Source organism: Dama dama, chromosome 18, assembly GCF_033118175.1.
Source record: "Dama dama isolate Ldn47 chromosome 18, ASM3311817v1, whole genome shotgun sequence".
NCBI lineage: Eukaryota > Metazoa > Chordata > Mammalia > Artiodactyla > Cervidae > Dama > Dama dama.
Window position 1 is genome coordinate 73685253 of NC_083698.1, and position 22830 is coordinate 73708082.

The following is a 22830-nucleotide window of genomic DNA, read 5'->3' on the forward strand; positions in this document are numbered from 1 at the left end:
AGACCGGTACTTGGGAAACAGATGCAGAGTGAACCAGAGGGCATGAGACTGAATCTCGGCTCTGAAGCCAATAGGCAGCTTCACGCGGAATGGCCACTAGGGCTCGTTTAGGAATTCTGTGGATTGGTGGAGATGTGGAAAAGAGCCCCCATGAAGTGGGGGATGGCATGGGAAAGTCTTGGTGGGTAGGGAGGAGTGAGAAAGACGAGGGTCAGTGAGGAAAACAGAGACTGAGGAGTGTTGGGTGGAGGTTGGGAGGCCTGTTGGCCCTGTGCGAAGGGCCTTAGACATCCAGTTTCCCTAGTCCTGACCCTAACTCAAACCCTCTCCAGACTTCCAGTATCCCAATGCCCCACCTAGTCCTCGGGCCTGCGGCGGAGTTAATCGCTCCCCGTGGGCGGTGCGACCATTGGCCTCAGTCCGCCCTGTTGTCAGCAGTGTCCACTGCAGAGGCGGGCACCCAGCGGGGTCCTGTGGTGGGAAAAAGGACGCCAGTTCTCGAGAAAGCGAAGTGACTTCAGGACAAACCTCACGAAGGGCCGGGGTCTGTGCGACAGTGCACACAAGCGAGCGCCCGGGTCCCTAGCCACTGGCCCCGCCCCTCGTTGCCCTGCAACCTGTGGGGCGTAACCCTGCGCATGCGCAGGGCTAAGGGGCGGGGTACGTGTCATGGCTGGGGCAGTGCACGTGCGGATTGGCGGGGGGGCGGGGCGAAGCGGGGGGCGGGCCCCGTGGTGATTAGCATAATAAAGCACGCGGTGACTGGTGAGATACAGCAAGGGTGGGGCGAGGCGCGCGGAGTGGCGGGAAGCGCTGCGCGGCGGCGGGCGGGTCCCGCGGCGATGAGCTTGGTGGGGCGCGCGGTGATTGGTGGGATGCCTCTGTGGGCGGGGCAAGGCGCGCGGATTGGCGGGAGATGGCGCGCGGCAGGGGGCGGGGCCGCGGCGTCAGGAGAGGTGAGTGGGGTCTTGCTTCCCTGGACCTCGTGGAGACTGGGGGGTAACTCTCTTGGAGTTCACGCGTGGCGGCGGGTTAAGCGGCATCTCTCGAGGGAAGTCTGAGCAAGGTCTTTGCTGTATCCCCCAAGACGGCCCCTGGGTGCGGGCTGGGGCCGGGGTCTGGGGCTTCAGACCGAGAGGCTCCTTTGAGATTGCGGCCGGAGTGCTGCCACTGCTCTGCACTTTGGGGCAGAAAGTTAATTCAGATACAGTCCCGGCCCAGTATCTGTTCGGTAGGGTCAGAATTCAAGCCACTTATAGCTGTAAAAAAACGGGGTGGGGGTAGATACCGGTTTTAGTACCACATCCTGTTTAACCCATTACATGCGAACTATTATCATCCCTGCACGTCTGTATAGACTGAGCTGCTCCATGAATTGATCTTGGGACCTGCTGTGGATTTGACGTTCTTGGCACATCTCACTCAGGCTCGGGGCTGCTTTTGAAAAGTGGGCTTAAATGCTGCTACCTCTGGTCTAGAGCTCTTATTCTAGTCAGAGGAGGCAGACAATAAGCTTAAAAGGTATTGTTTGTTGAAAGGTAAATGCTATGAAAAACAATAAACATTGGAGGAGCAGACATGCCAGGGGAGGGATGCAGATGGAGAAGGTTTGAGCAGACCTGAGGGAGAGGTGGCAGTGGACCATACTTGTATAGGAGGGTGGAGAGCAGTGCTCCTGGGGTGGAGGGGCGGTGGACAGAAGGGCAGGACCAGTGGGGCAGATCTCATAGGCCACTGTAGGAACCTGGGGTTTTATTCCATGAAACGGTGGACATTTGGAGGGTTTTGAGCAGAGGAGTGACTGATGTATGTTTTGGTATTTAATCATAAGCTAATTATTAAAAAAAAAATAAGCTAATTATTTTATGGTAGGCTTGTATAATAATAAAGCTGTCTTCACGCCCTGAAATGGGGCAGGTGCCAGGGAGCTGGATGGGGGCAGATGAGGAATCCCCTCCTGTGGGGCGTGTGGAGTTTGAAGCCCTGATAGTCATCCAGGTAGATGTGTGGAGCGGTCAGTGGACACTTGAGCCGGGTTTCGAGAGCTCTAGGTGGGAGATGCATTCCCTAACTTGCTCCATCTCCCTTTTTGGATGCAGGTTACTGGGTGAGATGTTGGTAGCCAACACAGTAAGTTCCAGGTGCTGTTCTGGCTGTCTGCTGTGCATGTGGGCTGGGGTTGCAGGACTGCGTTTGTGTTTTCACAGGGACCACCTCCTCTTTGGCTTGGACACATCGAGCAGGGCCATGTTTTCTGAGCAGGCTGCCCAGAGGGCCCACACTCTGCTGTCCCCGCCATCAGCCAGCAATGCCACTTTTGCCCGGGTGCCTGTGGTGACTTACACCAACTCCTCGCAGCCCTTCCGGCTGGGAGAGCGCAGCTTTAGCCGGCAGTATGCCCACATTTATGCCACCCGTCTCATCCAGATGAGGCCCTTCTTGGTGAGCCGGGCCCAGCAGCGCTGGGGTAAGTGATGAGGTTGGGGAAATGCTTCCGAGTTTGTTGGGTATGTATTTCCTGCCTCTTGGGGTCGTCTGTCTTTCCTAATCAAGTGACCTGGACAGTGCAGACCTTTTTCTTTCTTGCCGGTTCTTCCTTGGTGATCTCTCCTGCTTTAAGTTATTCCTGGTGAAGCAGGACTCCCACCCTCCCCACCCCGCACCACATTCAACTTTCAGGTGATGCTGCATCACCCCGTTCTTAATATTTATGAGTGGCTTCCAGGACTTCCTTGCTGGTCCAGTGGTTAAGACTCCACGCTTCCAATGCAGGAGGCATGGGTTCAATCCCTGGTAGGGGAATTGGAATCCCACATGCCACACGGGGAGCAAAAAATTAAAAAAAAAAGAAAAGGAGTGGTTTTCCATGAGTTTTGAATTAATCTGTTATGCCTTTAGACAGAAATTTTGTAGGTAACATTGTGTCTTACTCATTTTTATTGCCTTCCCCCCACCCCCAACTGCCACCTGGGTGGCTGGGTCTCAGCCCAGGTTGCACATTGGAAGCACTTGAAAAGCTTTGTAAAGCTCTGGCTTCCAGGTCCACTCTGTCCCATTAGATTAGCTGGGTTGTGTGTGTGTGTGTTAAGTGACTTTAGTCGTGTCTGACTCTGTGTGACCCTATGGACTGTAGCCCACCAGGTTCCTCTGTCCATGGGATTTTCCAGGCAAGAATACTGGAGTGGGTTGCCATTTCCTACTCCAGGGGATCTGCCTGACCCAGGGAGCGAACCCACATCTCCTGCATTGGTAGGCAGATTCTTTACCACTGCACCACCTGGGAAGCTCTAGTTTTATTAATATTTTAGGCAGTAAGGAGAATACGTGACCCAATCTCCTAGGTACATCATCATATTAAAAATGTTTTCCGTTTTCTTTACTTCAGGCAGAAGTATCATTCACCTTTTCTCCGCCACATAAGAAGGGTCTCCTTCCTCTGGCCTTTCTCTCGCTTTCCATGACGTCCTCAAGGACATCCTCCTCGAGCCCAAGGTCAATGTCATATCTTTTAACCTGCTGTGGTACCAGGTCTCTTCTCACAAAGCTGCCCAGTAACAGGAAACAGCCAGTTTATTCTGCTCACAGAGTAGGGCCAGGAATTCAGACAGGGGCCCATGATAAGTGGGGCCTTGACTGGATGATGGACAGTGGGGCAGCATCCGTCACTCACCACGTGGCTTCTCCATGTGGCCGGGCTTCCTCTCCAGAGCTCAGCCCCTGGCAGAGCTCCTCTCTGCTCACAAGTTTCCTGAACACCTCAAGCCCTTTCTTGCCGTCGGCTCTCCCTGAACCCGGCATGCTCCATCCCCAGGCTTCCTTCACGACCTCAGTTTAAATGTCAGTTTAAATGCCCTGTGCCTTGCGAGGCCGCCTGGGCCAGCAGGGCCTTCTCAGCATCTATTGCCTTTGCTCCCGTCTGTTTGTGGCACTTGTCCCAGCAGTGGATTCCTCTTCTCCTGCTGTTGCCTCTCCCTCTGCACCGGAAGCTCAGTGAGAATAAGGATGGGCCTTTGGGTTCACTCTCAGTGCTGGAGCCTGGCCTGGTGCCCACAGGCTGGAATGGATGGATGTCCTCCCATCAGCACTGGGGTGTGCAGTTCTGCCTGGTGCTCAGACGTACATGTTGGATCTCAAGCTGTGTAGCCTTGGACATGTTACTTAATCTCTCTGTGCCTCAGTTTCCTCAGCCAGGTAGTGTGTGATAATATCTCCAGTGATGTGTTGTCGGGGGTAGAAGAGCTCCACGCTCAGGGCTGGGCACAGCTCCCTGGGGCTGAGTGAAGGCTCAGTGGACATCACAGCTTTGAGATCTGTTGTTCCCGTTGGTGTCTGGCTTTCTATCTAGTGGCAGCATTTTGCTGCCCTCCCTATCTTACTCTGAATTACTCTCCTTTGCTCCCCAGGGTGTAGATCTGTGGAATGTTATTGGTTAGGATTAGGGCAAGAAGGGCTTGTGCTGGAGAACCCGGCTAAGGAAAGGGCCGGTCCCAAGTCCACATCATCCCATAACCCCGTTAGCATTTTCTCCAGGCTTAGGGTCTAAGTCCTAACAAACTCTCAGGCCTTCGGGGACTTGGCTCCTCCCTCTTGCCCACCCAAGTGACCCCTGCATTCCATGGCTCTCCCACGCCTGTCTTGCTCCTCATCCCTGATGCTTCCTGTGTGTTCTGTGTGGGATCTCAGGAGCTCAGAGTGAACAGGGCTGTCTGACTTTACAAAGAACAGAACAGGGTGGAGGGTGTACGAAGTTTGAATTTAGGGTATCTCTTTTCAGAAGACAAGGCACTTGTGGGGTCAATAAAAAAATCTAAACTCGCGAAGGAAATTATAGTGTTGTCCAGGCAGGGCTCTTTCTAAAGAGCGTACCTCTTTCTAAAAATCAGTGTTATACTTTAGGTATAAGTGAGGGGACTCTGCATTAGCGTCCCATGGCTGCTGTCATAAACAACAAGCCCAAAACTATGTGCCTTCAAACAGCAGAAATGTATTCCCTTCCAGTTCTGGAGGCCAGGGGTCCAAAATCCAGGTGTCGGCAGCACCACGCTCCCTCTGATCCTTCTTTGCCCCTTCTAGCCTCTGGTGACTGACCCAGCACTGCTGGCCTGTGGCCGCATCCCTCTGGTCTCTGCCCCTGCACCATCTTCACGCTGCCTTCTCTGCATGTCTGCCTCTCCTGCAAGGACACCTGGCATCCAGAGTCCCTCTCTCCTCCTGGGGCTGATCCTTTAGGTCCAGGGGGTCCTTGCATTTGATGTTCTCTCCCTCCTGGTGGAGACCAGGGCCCCAGGGCCACAGTGCTCAGTGAGGACTGGGCCAGTGCTTTGTGGGGAGAGGAGGGCCACCTGGTCTCTGAGCACATTCTCTTTGTGCCCCAGGCAGTGGAGTCCTAGTGAAGAAGCTGTGTGAACTGCAGCCTGGGGAGAAATGCTGTGTGGTGGGGACCCTCTTCAAGGCCATGCCGCTCCAGCCCTCCATCCTACGGGAAGTCAGCGAAGAGGTAAGGCCAGCTGGCTCCCACACACCATCCCCAGAACAGTGTTCCCATCCCAGAGGGCACGATGGGGCTACCTGCCTTGGATCCAGAGAATCAAGGCTGGGCCTCTGCCCATGGGGTTGCTGGCTGCAGGGCCATCTCACTGATCCAACACTGGAGCCTTGCTGGGCTCTGGCCTTGTGACCACTGTCATCTTTGAATTCCAGCACAACCTGCTCCCCCAGCCTCCTCGGAGCAAATACATCCACCCAGATGATGAACTGATCTTGGAAGATGAATTGCAGCGTATCAAACTGGAGGGCACCATCGACGTGTCAAAGCTGGTCACAGGTGGGGAGTAGGGAGTGGGTGGCCTGTGCATCTGGATGCTGGCTCACGCTTGCATTCCTGGAGCAATGAGTTTGGGTTCAGGGAAAGGGTTAGACTATGGTAGCATGTTGGGTGGTAGCCTCTCAGAGGCTCCTCCCAGACCTGACCCTGTTGCTCCCCAGGAACGGTCCTGGCTGTGCTGGGCTCTGCGGGAGATGATGGAAAGTTCCTGGTGGAGGACCACTGCTTTGCAGGGCTTGCCCCTCAGAAGCCTACACACCCCCTCGACACGGACAGGTGAGGATCAGGGGCCCAGGGTCTGGGCAGTGGTCCAGGGGAGTCACAGTCACTGCCTCTATCCCCCCGCTTCCTTGTGATGGTGAGGAGCCCCACCAGTAGCTCCAAACAGCCCTTTTGGGAGACCCCCTTGCTTTCCCAGCACCCAAGAGGACCCTGACTTCTCTGGCAGGTTTGTGCTGCTGGTGTCTGGTCTGGGCCTGGGTGGAGGCGGGGGCGAGAGCCTGCTGGGCACCCAGCTGCTGGTGGACGTGGTGACGGGGCAGCTTGGGGATGAAGGGGAGCAGTGCAGCGCCGCCCACGTCTCCCGGGTCATCCTTGCTGGGAACCTCCTCAGCCACAACACACAGAGCAGAGATTCCATCAACAAGGTATGGCGCCTACCTGCCTGCATTCAAGCCCTGCTTTCCCCACAGAGGGCTGGGGATGGGGTCTTGCAGGTCTGATGACCCAGGAATCTCTGGTGCTTGGGGATCCAGCCTTGTTCGCAAACCTCCCTTCTGAGGGCAGCATGGGGCCAGAGGCCCAGAACTCTTACTGTCCCCCTAAAAGTGGGGCTTCGCTCTGCTCTCAGCCCTCCTGGCAGGGGCTCTGAGTGTCCCTTTGATCTAAGTTTCCCTTGGGACCTGACAGCCTGTGTATGGACTTCTACTCCCAGGCCAAGTACTTGACCAAGAAAACCCAGGCCGCCAGCGTGGAGGCCGTCAAGATGCTAGACGAGATCCTCCTGCAGCTGAGCGTGAGTGAGCTGGGCCAGGCCAGCGCCCAGGACCAGGAGTCTCTGGCGGTGCAGTTGGGCACTGGAAGGCGGGCAGGGGAAGCAGACTCCAACGGGGTGACTGTGGAGGGCGCTGGGCCCCACAAGCTCCCCTGCTCCTGTGCCCTCCAGGCCTCCGTGCCCGTGGACGTGATGCCGGGCGAATTTGACCCAACAAACTACACGCTTCCCCAGCAGCCCCTGCACCCCTGCATGTTCCCTCTGGCCACTGCCTACTCCACGCTCCAGCTGGTCACCAACCCCTACCAAGCCACCATCGATGGAGTCAGGTAGCCCCACTCCAGCCTGATTCCTGGCCTTTTGCGTTGGTGACACCAAGAGGGGAGGATGGCACCCAGGGCTGCAAGAAAGCCCACCTGGGATTGGGCTCTTTCTCAAGGCGGGCTTGGGAACCTGCCATGAGGGCGCCAGGCCAGCAGCTGTGGGAGGAGCACAGATGGTGGCCGCCCCAGGGTAGGGTCAGCCGAGCCTTGACTTGCAGATTCCTGGGGACGTCGGGACAGAACGTGAGTGACATCTTCCGATACAGCAGCATGGAGGACCACTTGGAGATCCTGGAGTGGACGCTACAAGTCCGGCACATCAGCCCCACAGCCCCTGACACCCTAGGTAACGGGGCTTAGACACGTGAGGTGGGAGCAAAGGGTCCAGAAAGACCAAAGGGGCTCCAAGGATGCTCAGAGGGTTCCCAGCATGGATTTGCACCCACCAGCCTTGCTGTGACCTGTCTGAGGAAAAGCCCCGAAGCCTGACCTTTGTTTTGAGAGCTACTCTGGAATCTTATCTCTGTTTATGGCCAAGGCCCTGCTTAGGGCTGAAGGCCATGGGAGCATATTGGGAGCTTGAGCCAGTCAAGAGTCCTGCACCCTCCCACACTGCCAGAGAAGGACAGAAGCAGCAGCAGCACAACACGTTGCCCTGCCTCTGGGGTCACGTGGCCAAGTCTGGAGGGATTTTTGCTGTGACAGCTGCAGGGTCTTGTGTGTGAGATGGCGCTCCATGTCCTACATGGGACGGCCTTACCCCGAATGTGCAGGTGTCTCCTGTGTGAGGCTGAGAAGTCCCACTCTCAGCTGTACCTCCTCCTCCTCCAGGTTGTTACCCTTTCTATAAAACCGACCCATTTATCTTTCCGGAGTGCCCTCACGTCTACTTTTGTGGCAACACCCCCAGTTTTGGCTCCAAAATCATCCAAGGTAAGTTTTGTCTTCTGGGGGCCCCAGGCCTGGGCTGTCACGAGGGACATGCTCTCAGCTGGGGCCAAGGCTCACAGAGAAGGCCTGTGTTGGGGTGTCCAGGCCCCGGTGGAGTGGACAGGCCAGGCTTTGCAAGGGCTGAGATTGTCCTTGCCCAGAGCTCATCCTGGTCACTGTGGCTCTAGCTTTGGACCTTTACAGTGTTCTTGGTCCTTTTTCATTTCTGGTCTCAAGGAGCTTCTGTGGTCAGCGCTCCATGGTATTGATGGCAGGAGGTGGGGGAGGGCTCCTGTTTACCTCTTGTGACTTCCCTTTGAGACAGGGCTCACCCAGAACCTAAGATGGGCTCCCACCTGGCTTCTTTGCAGGCCCCGAAGACCAGACAGTGTTGTTGGTGGCTGTCCCAGACTTCAGCACCACCCAGACTGCCTGTCTCGTGAATCTGCGCAGCCTGGCCTGCCAGCCCATCAGCTTCTCAGGCTTTGGGGCAGAGGACGAGGACCTGGGAGGTCTGGGTCCCTGACTCACAAAGGCAGCCTTGTCCAGAGCAGCCCTGGCCATTCTTTCCCTGTGGCGTCAGCACCATGACAGCTTCGGCTCTGTAAATAAAGCCTAACTATTTACTGGTATTGAGCTGGGCAGTCCCTGTGCTGGGCGGGACACTCCTGTGGAAGGAGCCTCCCTCCTCCTCCCCTCTCCCAGCTGGTCAGGACGTCAAGTGGTCAGTGATACATCTGCCAGTGAGCTTGGTTTATTGGTGTGGCCTGGGCAAGTGGTTGAGAAGTCTGCCCCGGGACTTGCTCGTCCGGCCCCATCCCAGCCCTGCAGCGGAGCAGCAGGTGATCCTGGCTCTTAGGTCTCTATCATTCATGCCCACTCCTGGCAGAACCCACACCGGGGGGGCCTTCCCTGTGCTGATGGCCGCGGAGCTGCCCAAGGCAGTGTGACTACTGGTGGAAGCTCGCGCGTTGGCAGGCCTGTTCTCAGAAGTCCCCAAAGTTTACTGTGTAGGTCTCAACTGTAGTGAAGGGGAAGTCCGGGCCTGTGACCATCTCTCCCTCCTCCTCCCCTTCCTCCTCCTCAGGCCCCAGTTCTGTCCCAAACTCCGTCACCACCTCCGTGTAGGTCTCCGTCTCCGTCTCCGTCTCCGTCTCCGTCTCCGACTCCTCCCAATGGACTGTGGTCTCTGGTAGAAACTGCCAAGGCCCCAGCGTAGAACTTGGGGTTGGGGAGGGGGCAAGGTCGGCGGTGGGAAGCAGTGTTGGGGTGGTGGGGGGCGACGTGGGGGCGGTGGCCGGGCTCGTGGCATTGAGGCGTCGGAGCCGCATCTGTTCGCGCATGCGCAGCCGATACTGCAGGCGGCGGCGTTGCATGCGCCTCTGCTGGGGGGTCATGGGGCGCGATGGGTCGATGTGTGGGATGGGACGATTCCCGTTCATGGCCATGATCTCACGGATGCGCTTCCAGTTGGAGCGAGCCAAGATGAAATTGCACTGAGTGGCCCCGATGTCATAATCCACGTTGCAGGTCTTCGAGCTTGGGGTGTAGCCCTCTGCATGGGCTGTCACGCGGTACTCACCAGGGTTCAGGATGCGCCAGTAATCGCCACCACTGGCTGCAGAGGGAGGACGGGTTTGGCTACCTGGGAGTCCTCCCTCCCTCCCAGGCCCCAGCTCTGTGAGAAACCCACAGTCCCTCCAGCCCTCCCTCTGTCTGGTCAGGATCCAGAGGAGCAGGGACTTCAGGGCAGGACAAGCCAGGCTTGCTTTGCCAAGAGCATGCACAGGTTTGGTCCCCCATCCTGGGAAGTGGGGTACAGTTGTACACTTGTGTACCTGTTTTCACTCCGTGGTTAATGCCACTCACGGAGATGGTGGCATTGGCTATCGGGATGCCTTGTTCGTCTGTCACAACCCCCTTGATGCCACGGTGAACCTGCAGGGAGGAGGCAAGGTGGTGTCTACATGGAGACCCCACAGGGCCTGCTGTTCCCCTGTCCCATCCACGAGGTCCCCCAGCCCTTCACCAGCCTCTCCCCAAATGCTGCCCCACCCCTCTGCCAGTCCTCATGGTGGCCCTCACACCTGCTCCATGAAGGTGAGCAGAGCTTCCTTGTTGTTCTCCCACTCTCGGGGCAGCTCGCTCTCATGAGGGAACTTATCGCAGCCCAGGTAGATGGAGAGCTCCAGGCAGTTGGTGTGCAGGTAGCTGAAGTCGTTGATAGCTGGGCAGGGAGGACACAGAGCCGCAGTCACCCTTGTCCATGCCAAATGCCCCACCACAGACCCTCCCAGGCCAACTCACTCCCAGAGCGGGGTTTCCACTTGGCCCCATTGACGATGCCCATGCCGCCAGTGTAGTCCTGTGCCTGGCACCCTCCCCGGTAGGGCTCGGTCATGGTGAGGTGGGTAGAGGCGAAGGAGATGGCCAGCCAGCGGAAGATGGCATGGTCTGGGGTCTCCTGGGCCTCAGATGCCTCTTCTTCATCCTCTCCCCGGGCAGCCGCCATGGCCGCAGCCAGAAGCTGCTCCTGGCTGGGTGTGCGGGCCATATCGTAGGGGTAGGACACAAGCCGCTCGCCACCATTCAGGTTTGCCCCCAGCACGAAGGGGTTCTTCTCCATCCAGGCAATGATGGCCCGAACTTCCGTGGATACCTGGGGGTGGCCAGGGGGAGAGGTCTGGTCCACAGCCTCCATCACCTGCCCTGCAGACCCCGCAGCAGAACTCACATCCCCTTGGCCCCTCAGAGCCCCTGCAGTCTCAGCACAACCCAGCAGTCTCCCTTAACCCACCCCAAGTCCCGAGCTCCACCCGGACCCCGGGTCTAGGTTGCTCCCCCAGGCCCCGTTGGCCAGGCTGTGGCCTCACCGTGGCATCTGGAGAGAGGTAGCGTTCGGGGATGGGCAGGTTATTGTTGGGCACCCGGTAGGGGACCCACTTCCTCTCCTCGGCTCCCCAGAGCACAGAGTTGAGATCCGGGAAGTCCTCATAGATGTCAAAGCCCTCCTCAGTCCACAAACCCAGTGCCCAGTTCCCAAACTCTGAGCCCTGGGGAAGCCAGGAGAGAGGGGGTCAGCATCAGCAGCCCACTCCCAGCCCTGCCCCACCCAGGCTCTGCCCTGACCCCCTTGCCCCCACCCACCATCTGCGCTGCCACCTCGTAGCCGTCAGGGTTCAGCGAGGGCACTAGGTGGATGCGCGTGTCGTGCACCAGGCTGCGCACGCGTGGGTTCCCATCGCGGTATTCGCGGCACAGGTACTGCATGAGTAGGAGCAGCAGCTCTCGGCCCAGCACCTCATTGCCGTGGATGCCAGCTGTGTAGCGGAACTCAGGCTCCCCTGTGAGGGTAGGAACCTCAGCAACCAGCCAGCCTCCTGAGGCCTGAGGCCCAGGGGATCTGAGGGAGGACGCAAAGGGGCCTCATTCCCAGGAGACTGGGAGTGGCTGAGGCTTGCAGGGCTGAGGAGGGGCTCCAAAGACAGGTGGGAGGTGGTGAGCCGGCAACATCAACAGCGCAGGCTCAACTGCAGTACCAAGGCCTTGCCTCTATCTGTTGGGCTTGGGGAGGAGCAGGCTTCCAGGGGGTCCAGGGGGCTGTGCGGGCCCTCACCCAGCTCGTGATCCCCAGGATTGTCCGAGATCTCCATGGCGTAGATCTTGAGCCCTCGCGAGCTCTTCCCCAGGCTGTATGTGCGGGTGATCGTGGGGCACTGCTCATTCACCACCTTCATCAGCTGGGTGCCAGAAAAGACAGGGCATTACACAGCCCACCCCCCTGCCCTCAACCCGCCCCCAGTGACCACGCCTCTCCCACGGCCCCGTCTGTGGGGAAGCACCCGTTAGCCCTAAGCCCAGCCCCTGGACAGGACCCCAGCCTCAGGACAAGCACCCCACCTGCCGCATGTCCTTGTAGTTGTGGTGCCGGAAGTCCAGGTCGTCGGTGGTCACCACCTCGTTCTGTGTGTAGTAGCTGTGGACAGCTGCAGAGGTGGCAGGCGGGCAGGACCTTGAGCAGTCCACCTGCCAGCCCAGCCCAGGTCACCCCAGCCACCCGTCCGTGCCCCTGCCAGCCCCAGGCACTCACGGGACACGGGGCACCCCAGCACCTCCAGGCGCATGCACAGGCTGCCGTTCCAAGTGAGTGGGTAGATGCGGATGAAACGGGCCACTACTGGTTCCGGGAGCTCGCTCAGCACGGGTGTGTCCTTGTCCACGTTCCCGTGGAAGGTCTGGGGAGAGGCAGGCCTCAGAGCAGCCCCCAACCCTGGCTGAGACCCACCTGTGGCCCAGGAGGGTAGAGCCAAGGGCTCGGGGGCCCACCATTTCCTCGTAGCCGTTGGTGTACATCACCCATGTCTGGCTGTCGTTGCTGAAGCCCACGAAGAAGGAGGTCACAAAGTCGTCACTGGGGGGCAGACGGCGGTCAGGGCAAGGCTGCTCTCCCCACCCCAGGCTAAGGCCGAGGCCTTCGGGCGGCCTGAGCCCCCTCTTCTGGGCCCAAGAACCCAGAGCTAGCACATGTGGGGCTAGCTGGGGATCAGGAGAGGCTGCCATGCCTGCTGCACGCCTGAGGGTTGGTTGCTTTGCTTATCTGGACACAGGGAGCTGACCGGCCACACCCAAGGAGTCAGGGTGGGGGCCCTCGAGAGCCCACTGGAAGGTTCTGAACGGGACTCGGAGCCACGTCTGGAGCCACCCACCCCCACCAAGTGCCTGTGAGCCTGGCGGACGTACTGGATGCTGGAGTCGCGGCCCTGGGTGATGACGCCTGTGAACTTGGTGGTCCTTCTCGTGTCTACCTCGATCCACTGGGTCTGGGAGTCATCCTCAGCACACCACGCCCCATCGTAGTAGTCGTCCTCAGTGTCGCCGGCCTGTCAGGGACAGCAGGGAGGCTGAGCGGGCAGGGAGCCCCTGTGCAGCGGGGAGACGGGCCCATCCTGACACCCACCTGCATGTTGAGCCGGCCCCGCTGTGCGCCCAGGCCGTGGCGCAGCATGGAGGAGGCCCGGATCTGGTTGTCCTCAATGCGGTGCGACTCCATCCCGATGGGGGGGCACTCTGGAGACACGGCACCCCAGGCTAGTGGCCCATTGGCTTCATCCCTCCATCGGTCCCTCCCTTCACTAAACCCAGAATGGAGGAGCCCAGTACCCACTTCCCCTCACATCAGGGGGTGCTAATTAGGGCAGCTCCACCCCATCCCATACTTCCCCTCCTTGGGCCTCAGCTTCCACCTCCGGGGAATGTGCTGAGGATGCCGGGTGCCAAGGGGCCATGAGGCCTACATGAAATCACAGGGACAGCCACCCCAGGGCCTGACGCATCACAGGCATTGTCTGTATCAGGGCCATCTGCACACCAGCCTTGTGCCCCAAGCTGTCCTTGGGGTCAGGGCCAGGGCAGACACTCCAGGGTCTCTCCCTTTTGCATCACTAAGAGCAGGAGAGAGTTCTGGAGGCCTAGAGTGCCATCAGGAAATCTGGGTTTGGGACCCACATGTGGCCTTGGATGGGTCACTTCTCCCATCATGCTTACCCAGCTGCTATTGCCCCGCCCCACAGCCCTCATACCCACCCTACAGCCCCCATACATACCCACATCCCCCAGCACACCCTGTCCCCACATCCATCCTGCAACCCCTCCAACCCCCCTGTCGTTATACACCCTAGCCTCTAGACCCCTCACTCACTGATTTTCTCTGCTGGAGCCCACTCCTCCTCCGACTCCTCACCCTTCCGGGGTCCTGGGGAGCAACAAAGGGAGGAGGCAGTGATAAGGGTCCCAGAGCATCTGGGAGTCTGGCTGGCCTCTCACAAGGACCCAGGCTGTGTAGGCCCAGCCCCCAGCCCCCAGAGACACACCTTTGGGGTCCTTGCCCTTCTCCACAGTCCATTTGTCATCCGTCTCCTCCTCCTTGGGGCTGCTGCCCTCCTTTTTGGGTTTCTCTGAAGGATGGAAGGTGAGAGGGTCCTGTTGGCTTAGCCTTGGAGTTCAGGGGGCAGGTGTTGTGGGGGTCAAGCCTGCCCTGGGGGCCGGCCCGGGGGTGGGGACAGTCTGGGTCCACTCACTCAGCTCTTCTTTCTCTTCATCTGTTTCCAGGCCAGTGTCGGGCTTCTGGGGCTTGGGAGGCCGGAAGTAATAGTCCACTGTGGGGAGGGAGAGCCCTGATGAGAGGGTCTGGGGCTGGTCCCAGGACCCCACCCCAGGAGCTCCCAGGTTCACAGGAGCCCAGGAGGGGAATGGAGTCCGAAGGGACCATGCAGGAGGGAGAGGAAGGCAGCAGCTTTGAAGGGATGGAAGTCCCGAGGGGTGAGGGGCGGCTAGGACGGGAGCTCAGGAGGGTCAGAGAGTGACGCCCACGGAGCTTAGGAAGAATAGGCCAAAACCGAGGGCAATGGGGAAGAGCTAAATTCAGGAGCCAGGAAGATCCAGCCTGACGGAGGAGATCAGATGAGGGCAGGCAGGTTGGAGGGGGTGGCGGGGGCAGTGGGGTTGGTGAGGTCACTGCCACCAAGCTGGAGATACAGGCAGCTTGGCCCTGGGATGCAGCTGTGGCGGACGGGGGGCCGTGGGCACTCACTGTCATCATAGTTGGGGATCACGTAGCCATCCTCATAGTCGGGGAGCAGCGGGGGTGGCAGGGGCTTCAGAGGCGGCGGCTCTGTGGAGGTGGGAGGCAGGGGTGGGCCAGAGTCCCCTCTCCTGGCACCCCCACCCCAAGTCTGCCCACATCCTACCGATCTTCTCCTCTGGGGCCTCAGAGCCCCGCCCAGGTGGCTCAGCCTTCTCCTCAGGGCGCTCAGGCCAGGGCCTCTCTGGCCTTCTCCTGCTGGGGGGCGGCCTGGGCTGCTTCTGCCGGCGGATGTATTCAACTAGGGGAGAGGGTGGGCTCTGAGCCGGGCCAAGGTCAGGGAAGGTGGGGCCTCCAAGTGGACTATCGTAAACCTGGGCCAGGCGTCGGGATCTAGCCGGGGAGGCAGGGCAGGCGGGCCTCCCAGACGGCAGATCCTACTCACAGTCCTCATAGTCCTCCCGCTCTATCTGGTCGTTGTAGTCCAGCGTGGGCTGTTCCGTCTCCTCCTCCAGCTCTGGGGGAAAGTGCTTGTGGCCACCTCGTGGAAGATACTCCCCGATGCCCCCACCCAGCCCCACCCTGGAAACCCAGCAGGCCAGGGTGATTGGTCCCGTGAGGCCAGGCAGCTGGTGCCCACTCACCAGGCTGGTGCTCCACGTCGGTCTCTTCTCCTGGACCCCCCCAGGGATCTGGGAGGGGTCCACCTGCAACACAGACCCCAGGGGGGTGTGGATGGGAGGCCTGCCCTGACCACTGGCTCCACAGCGAGGCTCCACAAGATCTGGGCCCTGCTGACACCCTCTGAACAGCTCACTCCCAGGGAGGCCTGGGCTGCTCCAGCCCTTTGCACCCTGCTGGCACTTCTGGAGGGACAGAGAGCTGGATGGCTTTCTGGGGAATCCAGGCACCGCTGTCTGGGAGGATCTGCTGCCCCAGCAGAGGGGCACCCTGTAGGCTCACAGCCCAGTAACACGGGCAGGTGGCTCTTGGGGGGGCTCAAGGGTCAGAGCCCAGGATGGTGGAGAGCTAGCCCCACCCACAAGGCCACCAAGCACTCCCTCCCGAGGGAAGGAGTGGTACTGAGGGAGCCTCAGCTGAATTGTTGTGTTCGTGACAACAATGAGGCCCGAGCGCCCATCGGGTCTGAGGGTCTGCAAGAGGCAGGGACTCAGGAACCTGCCCTTACCACCACCCCTCTGCAGCCCAGCAGGTCAGAGCCCCCGAACCCCAGAAGAGCTGAGTACACACCTCCCTCCTGGGGTAGTTCCTCGTGGTCGGGGCTGAGGAGTGGGGGCAGTGGCCATTGCGGGCTTTCAGAGGGGGTTGGGGTGGGGAGCTTCTTCCCAGCTAGCGGCCTCTTGGTGGCCTTGGGGGGCTTCTCCTTGGGCTTCTTGGTGGCCTTGGGGGGCTTCTCCTTGGGGGGCTTCTCCTTGGGCTGCTTCTCCTTGGGCTTCTTGGTGGCTTTGGGTGGCTTTTCCTTGGGCTTCTTGGTGGCCTTGGGGGGCTTCTCCTTGGGTGGCTTCTCCTTGGGTTTCTTAGGAGGCCTAGAGGACCCCTCTGGGGGCTGCTTGGTTGCCTTGGGGCCTTTGTCCTTCTTCCCTTTCTTCCCTTTGTCTTTGACTTTTCCGGGAGGCGCTGTTCAAGATGCAGATTCAGGTCAAATCAATGAAGAGCCCCCTCTATGCCCCAGGTATCCCCCACAAGGTGCCCACAACCTGGGCAAAGGGGCTGTTGGTAGTTCTGTGTTTCCTAAATCAAGGAAACTGAGAGGTTAAGCCACTTGTGGTCATGGAAGAGCTGGGGTTGGAACCCAGGCTTTCTGTCTTCGAGACGTGCTGTTGCCACCACATGTTGACCTGGGTGGCTCAGCTTCTCAGGAGCAGGTCCTCACCCTCCCATCTGCCCAAGGAGCACCTCACAATCAACTCTTTCTCCACATGGGCCCTTGGTCAGTCAGGGCCCACTATTCTGCGCTGGTCATGGAAACAGCAGAGGGTGACTAAGTCATCCAGGCCTGAAGGAGCACCCAGTCTGAAGGGGGAGGCAGTCTCGTTCCTCTCACACAAAGTAAAGGGCATGGGCCTGGGGCCTCCCTGGAGCTAGAAAAGCTTCACTGAATAGGGATACGCATGCACGATCCCCTGTCCAGGACTAAGGAGTCTGGGGTAGGTTGGAAGCCATAACTACAGGGTATCCTGGGGCCATGCAGAGGACAGAGGGACAGGCAAGTACTGCAGCTGCTTGCCCATCTGAGTCTGGCGGGGGGTGGGGGTGGGGGGGCAGGGAGCAAGGGCAGGGCCTGGGGTTGCCTGTAGGAATCTTCCAGGACCCTAAGCAAATGCCGCTGAAAATGTAATGGGGTTGTGGGGGCCACATGACTGAAATACAGGAAAATCTACAAAATGCAGACAGCCAGGAGAAATAGAGCTGCCCCAGCAGCAAGCAAGAGGCCAGGACAGCAATCCTGGAATAGACAGGGGTGCTGAGATGGGTTCCAGAACCCGTCCCCCAGGGGTGGGGGAGGAGCCAGGAAAGATCTAGAGCAGGACAAAGGGGAGGGGCCGCTGACCTCAGGAATGATGGATGGTGCCTTGGAAGTCTCCTGGGAGAGAGATCAGCAAGACCCTTGCCCACCCTCCAGAAGGTCATGATAAACAGCTAAGATTTATTGACAACTGATTATATAAGAGGCACTGGGCTAAATGCTTTGGTGATGTATCACCTCATTTCATCCTCACAATAACCTGAGACCACTGCCCCGCTGCTCCTGGAAGCCTTGAGGAGACAGGAGGTCTTCTGCACCCCTTCCCCTGCCTCTACTCCTGGAGTAGGAGGCCAGGCAGCAGAGGGCTGCGGATCCTTCCCAGGGAAGGCTGGAGGCTGGGTCTCTGGCAGTGGTGTGGCACGGACAGTGTGTGCCACCATCAGGCTGAGTGGCCCCACTGAGACAGCAGGGCCCTTCACCTTCACACCGCCCTGGGGAGGGGGCTGCCAAGTCCCCTGTTAGCGCGAGTCTAGTCCCTCCAGGGGTTTGGGGGCTGTGCAACAGGGACTGGGAGGACCCAATCCACTGGGCAGTGGACCTGCTGGATGTGTCTCCAACCTCAGGGCTACCAGCCAGCGCTGACCTCTGCCTGGCACACTGTCCCGCCAGACATCTGGGCTCTCTTGTGCCTATGGAGCCATTCCTCACGCTGGGCAGACTGGACATGGGCCAAACCCTACCGAGGCCCGCCATTCTCACCTGTGGCGCGGGCTGTCCCGGCGGCCCCCCATCACGCCAAGGGCCACCCCTGCAAAGCTCTTACCCTCTTCGGCCACCCCCGGCCGCGCCCCCGGCTTGCCCCCTGTCTGGGGTTTGCGGGCGGGAAGGGTGGGTTCAGGGCGCGGTGGGGCGTCCACGGCGTCCTCCCGGGGCTCGGACTCCAGCTCGGACAGGAAGCCCTCGAGGAACTCCTCGATCTCGTCGTCGGTCAGCACCGTCTGCGGGCGCCCCCCGGGGCACAGCGCCAGCAGCACCAGGAGGCCGCCGAGCAGGGGCGCCCGGAGCAGGGCCGCCATGGTCACAGCACACACTGGGAGACAGGGGCGCTGGGGAGGGGGCTCCGGGGGAGAGGGGCGGGCAGGGGGCTTAGGAGCGCCGGGGCGGGGCGGGGGGTGTTGCTCGGGGAGGGGTGGGGGGTGATTCGGGGAGGGGCGGGTGGGAGGATCAGGGGTGGGTAGGGGACTCCGGCATGCGGCGCGGGGGTGCTCCGGGCCAGGCAGTGACTCGGGGGTCGGTGGGGGCTCAGGGATGGTCAGGGGGTTCCAAGGCGCTGGCGGCGGCTGGGAGCTCAGGTCCCGCGTGGCGCGCTCCCGCGCGGACCGCCTTCTCCAAAGCGCCAGTGGCGGCCGGGGCGGGGGCGCCGGGGCTTCCGGAGCCGGCTCTCCCCACCCGGGGGGAAGGAGGAGGAGGAGGAGGAGGAGGAGCCGGGCGTGGACGGAGGGGCTGCGGGGGGGCTGAGCAGTCCAGGCGCAGCGCGCGCTTGGCACTTCCCGAAGTGGGAACTGCGGGCGGTGTCCGGGACCTGGGTCCCGCGCCCAGGAAGGAAGGCCCCCGGGGAAGGAGGGCTGGAGGGATTGTGAGGTCCTGAGGGTGCTGGTGGGAGGGCCCCGACGCCCCTGCCCCGTTCTGTCTGAAGTACCACCTCCAAGCCAGATGGGAAATGGAGTCGGTGCCCCAGGGATGCCCCTCCAGCGCCTGCTGGAGGTGAGCAGGAACCCTGAGAGCAGAGCCAAGCCATGGACTCTGGCCTCGAGGACCTTACCCCCTCTACAGACCCGCAGGAGAGTCCCAACCCATCCTTTCCTCTCTCTGGAGTCTTCAGTCAGACATCCAGCTAACCCCCCAGGTCCATGAGAGACCGTTCCTATGCTGGCCCTCAGGGAGACACCACACTTTGGGAATTCACTCTAGCCAGGGACAGGTGCAAAACTGCCCTGAGGACGGGCTAACTGCTCTGTTGGAAGTAGGATCCCCCATTTAAGATTGCCTCTCCCTTCCGAGGATACTGACTTACAAGGACAAGTTTGGAGGGGGGTCAGAGATGGAGCAAGGAGGGAGGAGATGCCTTTCACATTTTATTAAATTGTATGCGTCATTCATAGGAATGAGCTGTCAGGGGCATGGAGGGACTCAGCCCTGACACAGCAATCTCTATACAAATTCAGGGAGTTTTTGCCCTCTCCTGCACTCCGAGCAACAGAGGGAGGCATCCCAGATTAAGAACCCTAGAAAGGAGGCAGGAGGCAGGAGGCAGGAGATAAGACACTACCCCTGAGGACATGCATCAGCTGAGAGAGTTGGTGGGTGCCTTCAACACAACCAAGCTGTGTGCTGGAACCTGCCATGGGAACAGATCACTCAGCACCTGAATAGGAGCCACGGATGTTTTCGGGCAGACCCCATCCCCTATAGTTTCTTTTACTGTTTCCTTGGTGAACATTGCTTCACCTCTAGGAATACACTGTTTTCCCCAACAGCTGACATCCCAACAAGGACAAACAGGCATTCTTCGCCTTCCTCTTACCAGATCCCAGTCTTTTAAAACTGTGTTTACTGTACCTCCCTCTATCACATTGATGGGCGGGTGGAGGGCGGGCGGTAGTGTCTGTGGGGTTGTGGTACATAGATCGGGTAGTCAGAGACTCCCAGATCGATTAGTAATGTCTGCCATGGGCGCCCTGTGCTGCCATGTGTGCCTGGTATTTCCATGTGGCTTCTCAAAGGGCAGATGTTAGCTGGCCCCAGATGGGCATGACACCTAAGGCCAGAGCTCCCAGAACAGTCCTCCTTGATGGGATGAGGAAGCAATAAAAGTATACCTGGAGCCTATGGGCCAAGTTTAGCAGCACTCAGCCCTGAACCAACGCTGTCTGTCTCAGGAGGCCCTGAGATGATGAACAGGAGGCAGCTGAGGAGTGCTGTGGGGGCTGCTGACTCAGCCCCGACCTGGGGGCAGGGGCAGGACCCAGGGGGCTCTGCCTTCTCTCACCTCTTTCTCTCAAGGCCCTTCCTTCACTCCCAGCTCCTGTCACTTCCCTGAGGAGACCAAGGCCGCCCACCTGGGCTCTCGGAGCATGCCTCACCCCCACCCCAGTCAGGCCTCCTTGTCCCTGTGCTGTCCATGCCCTGCTGTCCTGGCACCAGTAGGATGAAGCAAGCTCTTACCCATAAATGTCCTCTGCGAGCCTCTGAATCATCATTCTCAAAACTTCTGCCTTGGAATTTGTTCTGTGGCCCCCAGTTGAGTGTGTCAAGTAGGAAGGCCCAAGGCTCGGGGGAGGGGGCAGCTCTAGAACGTCACTTCCCTGGGAACAGCTCCCAAGTTCAGCTGGCTCACACATGGATCAGATTTGAGCTCCACATCCTCTGCCAGGGAAAATAAAAGCCATAAGAAAATTAAAAAAGAAATAGAAACTTTTCCTCAGTCACGGTGAGTCACCAACGGGAACATGAGCAAGGACTTGTGGGAAGCTGGGCCCTGAAGTGGGGTGGGCAGGGGGCTGGGGGCCATCCCTGCCTCCCTTGAGGGTCTGGGCAGGTGAGGGGGTGGTGACTGATGTCCCTGCCAAGCCCGTATCTCCCCTCAGGGAGCAGGGCTGGGATTCCACTCAGCTTTCAGACCTGCACTCAGGAAGTCGCGCAGACCTGGGCCTGTCAGGAGACGCCTGTCTGCTGAGGAGCCCTGTCATCTAAACCAAACTCCCCAAGGGCAGCAGCCCAGGCCAGGAAGAGGCAGGCCAAGAGGTGGGAGGCTTGATGCCTCTTGTGCCTGCCACTCACCCTCCTGGGGTCCAGCTCCCCTTGCCAGAGGGTGCGGCATCTGTATCCAAGTCCATGGATTCTCCTGAGCCAGTCTGGGAGTCTGCCGGACATCTTGGGCCCCCCACCTCCAGCTTCCTAAGGAGAAGCCAGGGCCTTTCCCTCCAGCACAGTGAAGCCTGCCCTAGGGGCCACAACAGGACTGGACGTGACAGGCAGAGGCAAGGCAACTTATCACCCTGGTGGACCTATCCTTGCTGCTTCCAGAGTGGGGAAGGGGCATTCTAAGGGGAGCTGACATGGGCTGGGGAGGGAGGGAGACAGTGTGCGTGGAGTTTTCCTGCAGCCTTGTGAGGGTCAGGCTGGTGGAGCCCACAGATGGCACGGTGGGGAGAGGAAGGGGCATGGCCGGTGCTCCCAAGCTCTGACCAGACTGGGATGGGTCCTGTTTAACTCATGGGCCAAGAGCTCACCTCTGAGAGCCATTGAGAAAGACCATGCCAGGAAGGCTGCCTGCCAGGGTGGGAGGGCCCCAGGAGAGACTGGGAGAGGGGTGCGGGGTGCTCCCACCTCGGGTCAGGAGCAGGGACACTGCAGAGGTGTGTAACAAGGTCCATCTGGGAGGAACGGTGCAATGTAGAGGCCCTGTGGGCTGCAGTGAAGGGCAGGAGGGGGGTGGACATGTAGGCAAAGCTGTCACGTTGGGGCACCAAGGCCATTTTGCCCCTTTCAGTAATGCCCCCAGCAGGGTGGGGAGCCAGAAGCTCCCACATTGGGAGGGGGTGAGGAGGTGGAGCAGAGATGGGAAGGAATGGAACCCACCCTCTTCCCACTATGGTAGGGTCACTCATACAGGGATAAGAAATCAGTGCAGAATGGGCTTGCCTTGTTAATCTTTCAGCTGTGACAGCTTCCCCAGTGAGAAGAGGGACCCAGGATGGACCCGGGGCATGGGGGAGAGGGCTTTCCTGCTTCCTCCAGCTCATCTCAGAAGCCACTATTAAAACTATGACCTTAAATAACTTGATTTTCTCAGGCTGTAAGTTGAGGGGGTGACTCCATGACCACTAGCGGCTCCCCACCCCTGATTGGAAGGGTTTCCCATTCAGACAGTCCGTGTCTAGCAAGATTAGCATCTGTCTTTGCACATCAGACAATTTGGAACTCGAGGCAACTCTGGCCTGAGCCTCAGGAGGTGTGAGGGTCAGTTCCTTCCTGGAGTGGATCCCAGGTGGCCTTGACCCCATTCCCCCCACCACAAGACCTCAGAGTTCCTGTCCTACAAACGTGGTGACCACACCCTCCCCACGAGATGGGGAGATGATGCAGTGGCTCCATCCAAGCACTCACTCTCCACATCCAGTGAAGTTAGGAGTCCCTAGAGGATGATGCCCCAAGCCATGGGTGCCTTTCCCTAAATAGAGCCTCTAATGGGCCTCTCGGGGAACTCGTCCATTCTAACGGTCTCAGCAGAGTCTCTGCACCAAGGGGCACCACGTCTCAGCTTCCTGAGTGCCTGAGAAGATGTCCCCAGGCCGTCCTGCCAGGACTGCTAGCCACGTCAGCAGGAGAACTGCCTCATCCCAAGTCACTGTGGCCAGAAGGTGGGTGATCTCATCACCCTCCACCTCCCAGTCCCCACCCCACCACAGCACCAGCCCCTCCACTCTGGGTCCCCAGCAGTCTGAGCACGTAACTGTGGGTGTGTGACTCTGACTGCAGCTCATGTGTTCACTAGGCAGGTCTCCACAAAGTTTTCAACAAGGTCCAGGTCTGAGTGTGGCCCGGAGACCCAACAATTGTGGAGGTAGCCTTCTTCTGAAGATGTTCAGGTCAGAGGAAACAGGATATGAGTGACTAGACTCCCCAGAA

At 59.4% G+C, this 22830-nt stretch overlaps 2 protein-coding genes across 7 annotated transcripts; one reads left to right on the forward strand and one right to left on the reverse strand.

Annotated features, from left to right (window-relative positions):
- Positions 1–906: 906 nt before the first annotated feature.
- POLD2 (DNA polymerase delta 2, accessory subunit) lies at positions 907–8703 on the forward strand. Of its 6 annotated transcripts, XM_061165620.1 has the most exons (12): positions 983–1066; positions 1358–1521; positions 2208–2467; positions 5376–5497; positions 5701–5824; positions 5986–6100; positions 6273–6471; positions 6759–6839; positions 6990–7147; positions 7360–7487; positions 7973–8074; positions 8443–8703. In XM_061165620.1, the coding sequence occupies exons 3-12, from the start codon at positions 2248–2250 to the stop codon at positions 8595–8597; spliced, it is 1404 nt and encodes a 467-aa protein (XP_061021603.1). In that variant the 5' UTR covers positions 983–1066; positions 1358–1521; positions 2208–2247; the 3' UTR covers positions 8598–8703. The 6 variants fall into 6 exon arrangements, with proteins under 6 accessions (XP_061021604.1, XP_061021606.1, XP_061021607.1 ...); XM_061165621.1 differs by lacking the exons at positions 983–1066; positions 1358–1521 and adding an exon at positions 907–956; XM_061165623.1 differs by lacking the exon at positions 1358–1521 and having other exon boundaries at positions 963–1066.
- A 100-nt stretch (positions 8704–8803) lies between these two features.
- Positions 8804–18257, reverse strand: AEBP1 (AE binding protein 1). The gene is made up of 21 exons (XM_061165618.1): positions 17963–18257; positions 15903–16289; positions 15296–15358; positions 15097–15168; positions 14818–14952; positions 14661–14741; positions 14149–14226; positions 13942–14025; positions 13770–13823; positions 13029–13138; positions 12812–12951; positions 12398–12482; positions 12162–12306; positions 11972–12057; positions 11688–11811; positions 11219–11415; positions 10945–11124; positions 10379–10730; positions 10159–10298; positions 9910–10009; positions 8804–9689 (listed from the first exon to the last, which is right to left on the reverse strand). The coding sequence occupies exons 1-21, from the start codon at positions 18213–18215 to the stop codon at positions 9058–9060; spliced, it is 3498 nt and encodes a 1165-aa protein (XP_061021601.1). The 5' UTR covers positions 18216–18257; the 3' UTR covers positions 8804–9057.
- Between the last annotated feature and the right edge of the window lie 4573 nt (positions 18258–22830).

Bases quoted from the DNA above. Each gene is read 5' to 3' on its own strand.
- POLD2 (XM_061165621.1), top strand. From the start codon at position 2,248: ATGTTTTCTGAGCAGGCTGCCCAGAGGGCCCACACTCTGCTGTCCCCG. The intron at 6,101-6,272 runs GTGAGGATCAGG...CTTCTCTGGCAG, and splicing joins CACCCCCTCGACACGGACAG to GTTTGTGCTGCTGGTGTCTG. The intron at 7,148-7,359 runs GTAGCCCCACTC...CTTGACTTGCAG, and splicing joins GCCACCATCGATGGAGTCAG to ATTCCTGGGGACGTCGGGAC.
- AEBP1 (XM_061165618.1), bottom strand. From the start codon at position 18,215: ATGGCGGCCCTGCTCCGGGCGCCCCTGCTCGGCGGCCTCCTGGTGCTG. The intron at 14,026-14,148 runs GTGAGTGGACCC...TCCATCCTTCAG, and splicing joins TGAAGAGAAAGAAGAGCTGA to AGAAACCCAAAAAGGAGGGC. The intron at 12,058-12,161 runs GTGAGTGCCTGG...CCACCTCTGCAG, and splicing joins GCTGGGGTGCCCCGTGTCCC to CTGTCCACAGCTACTACACA.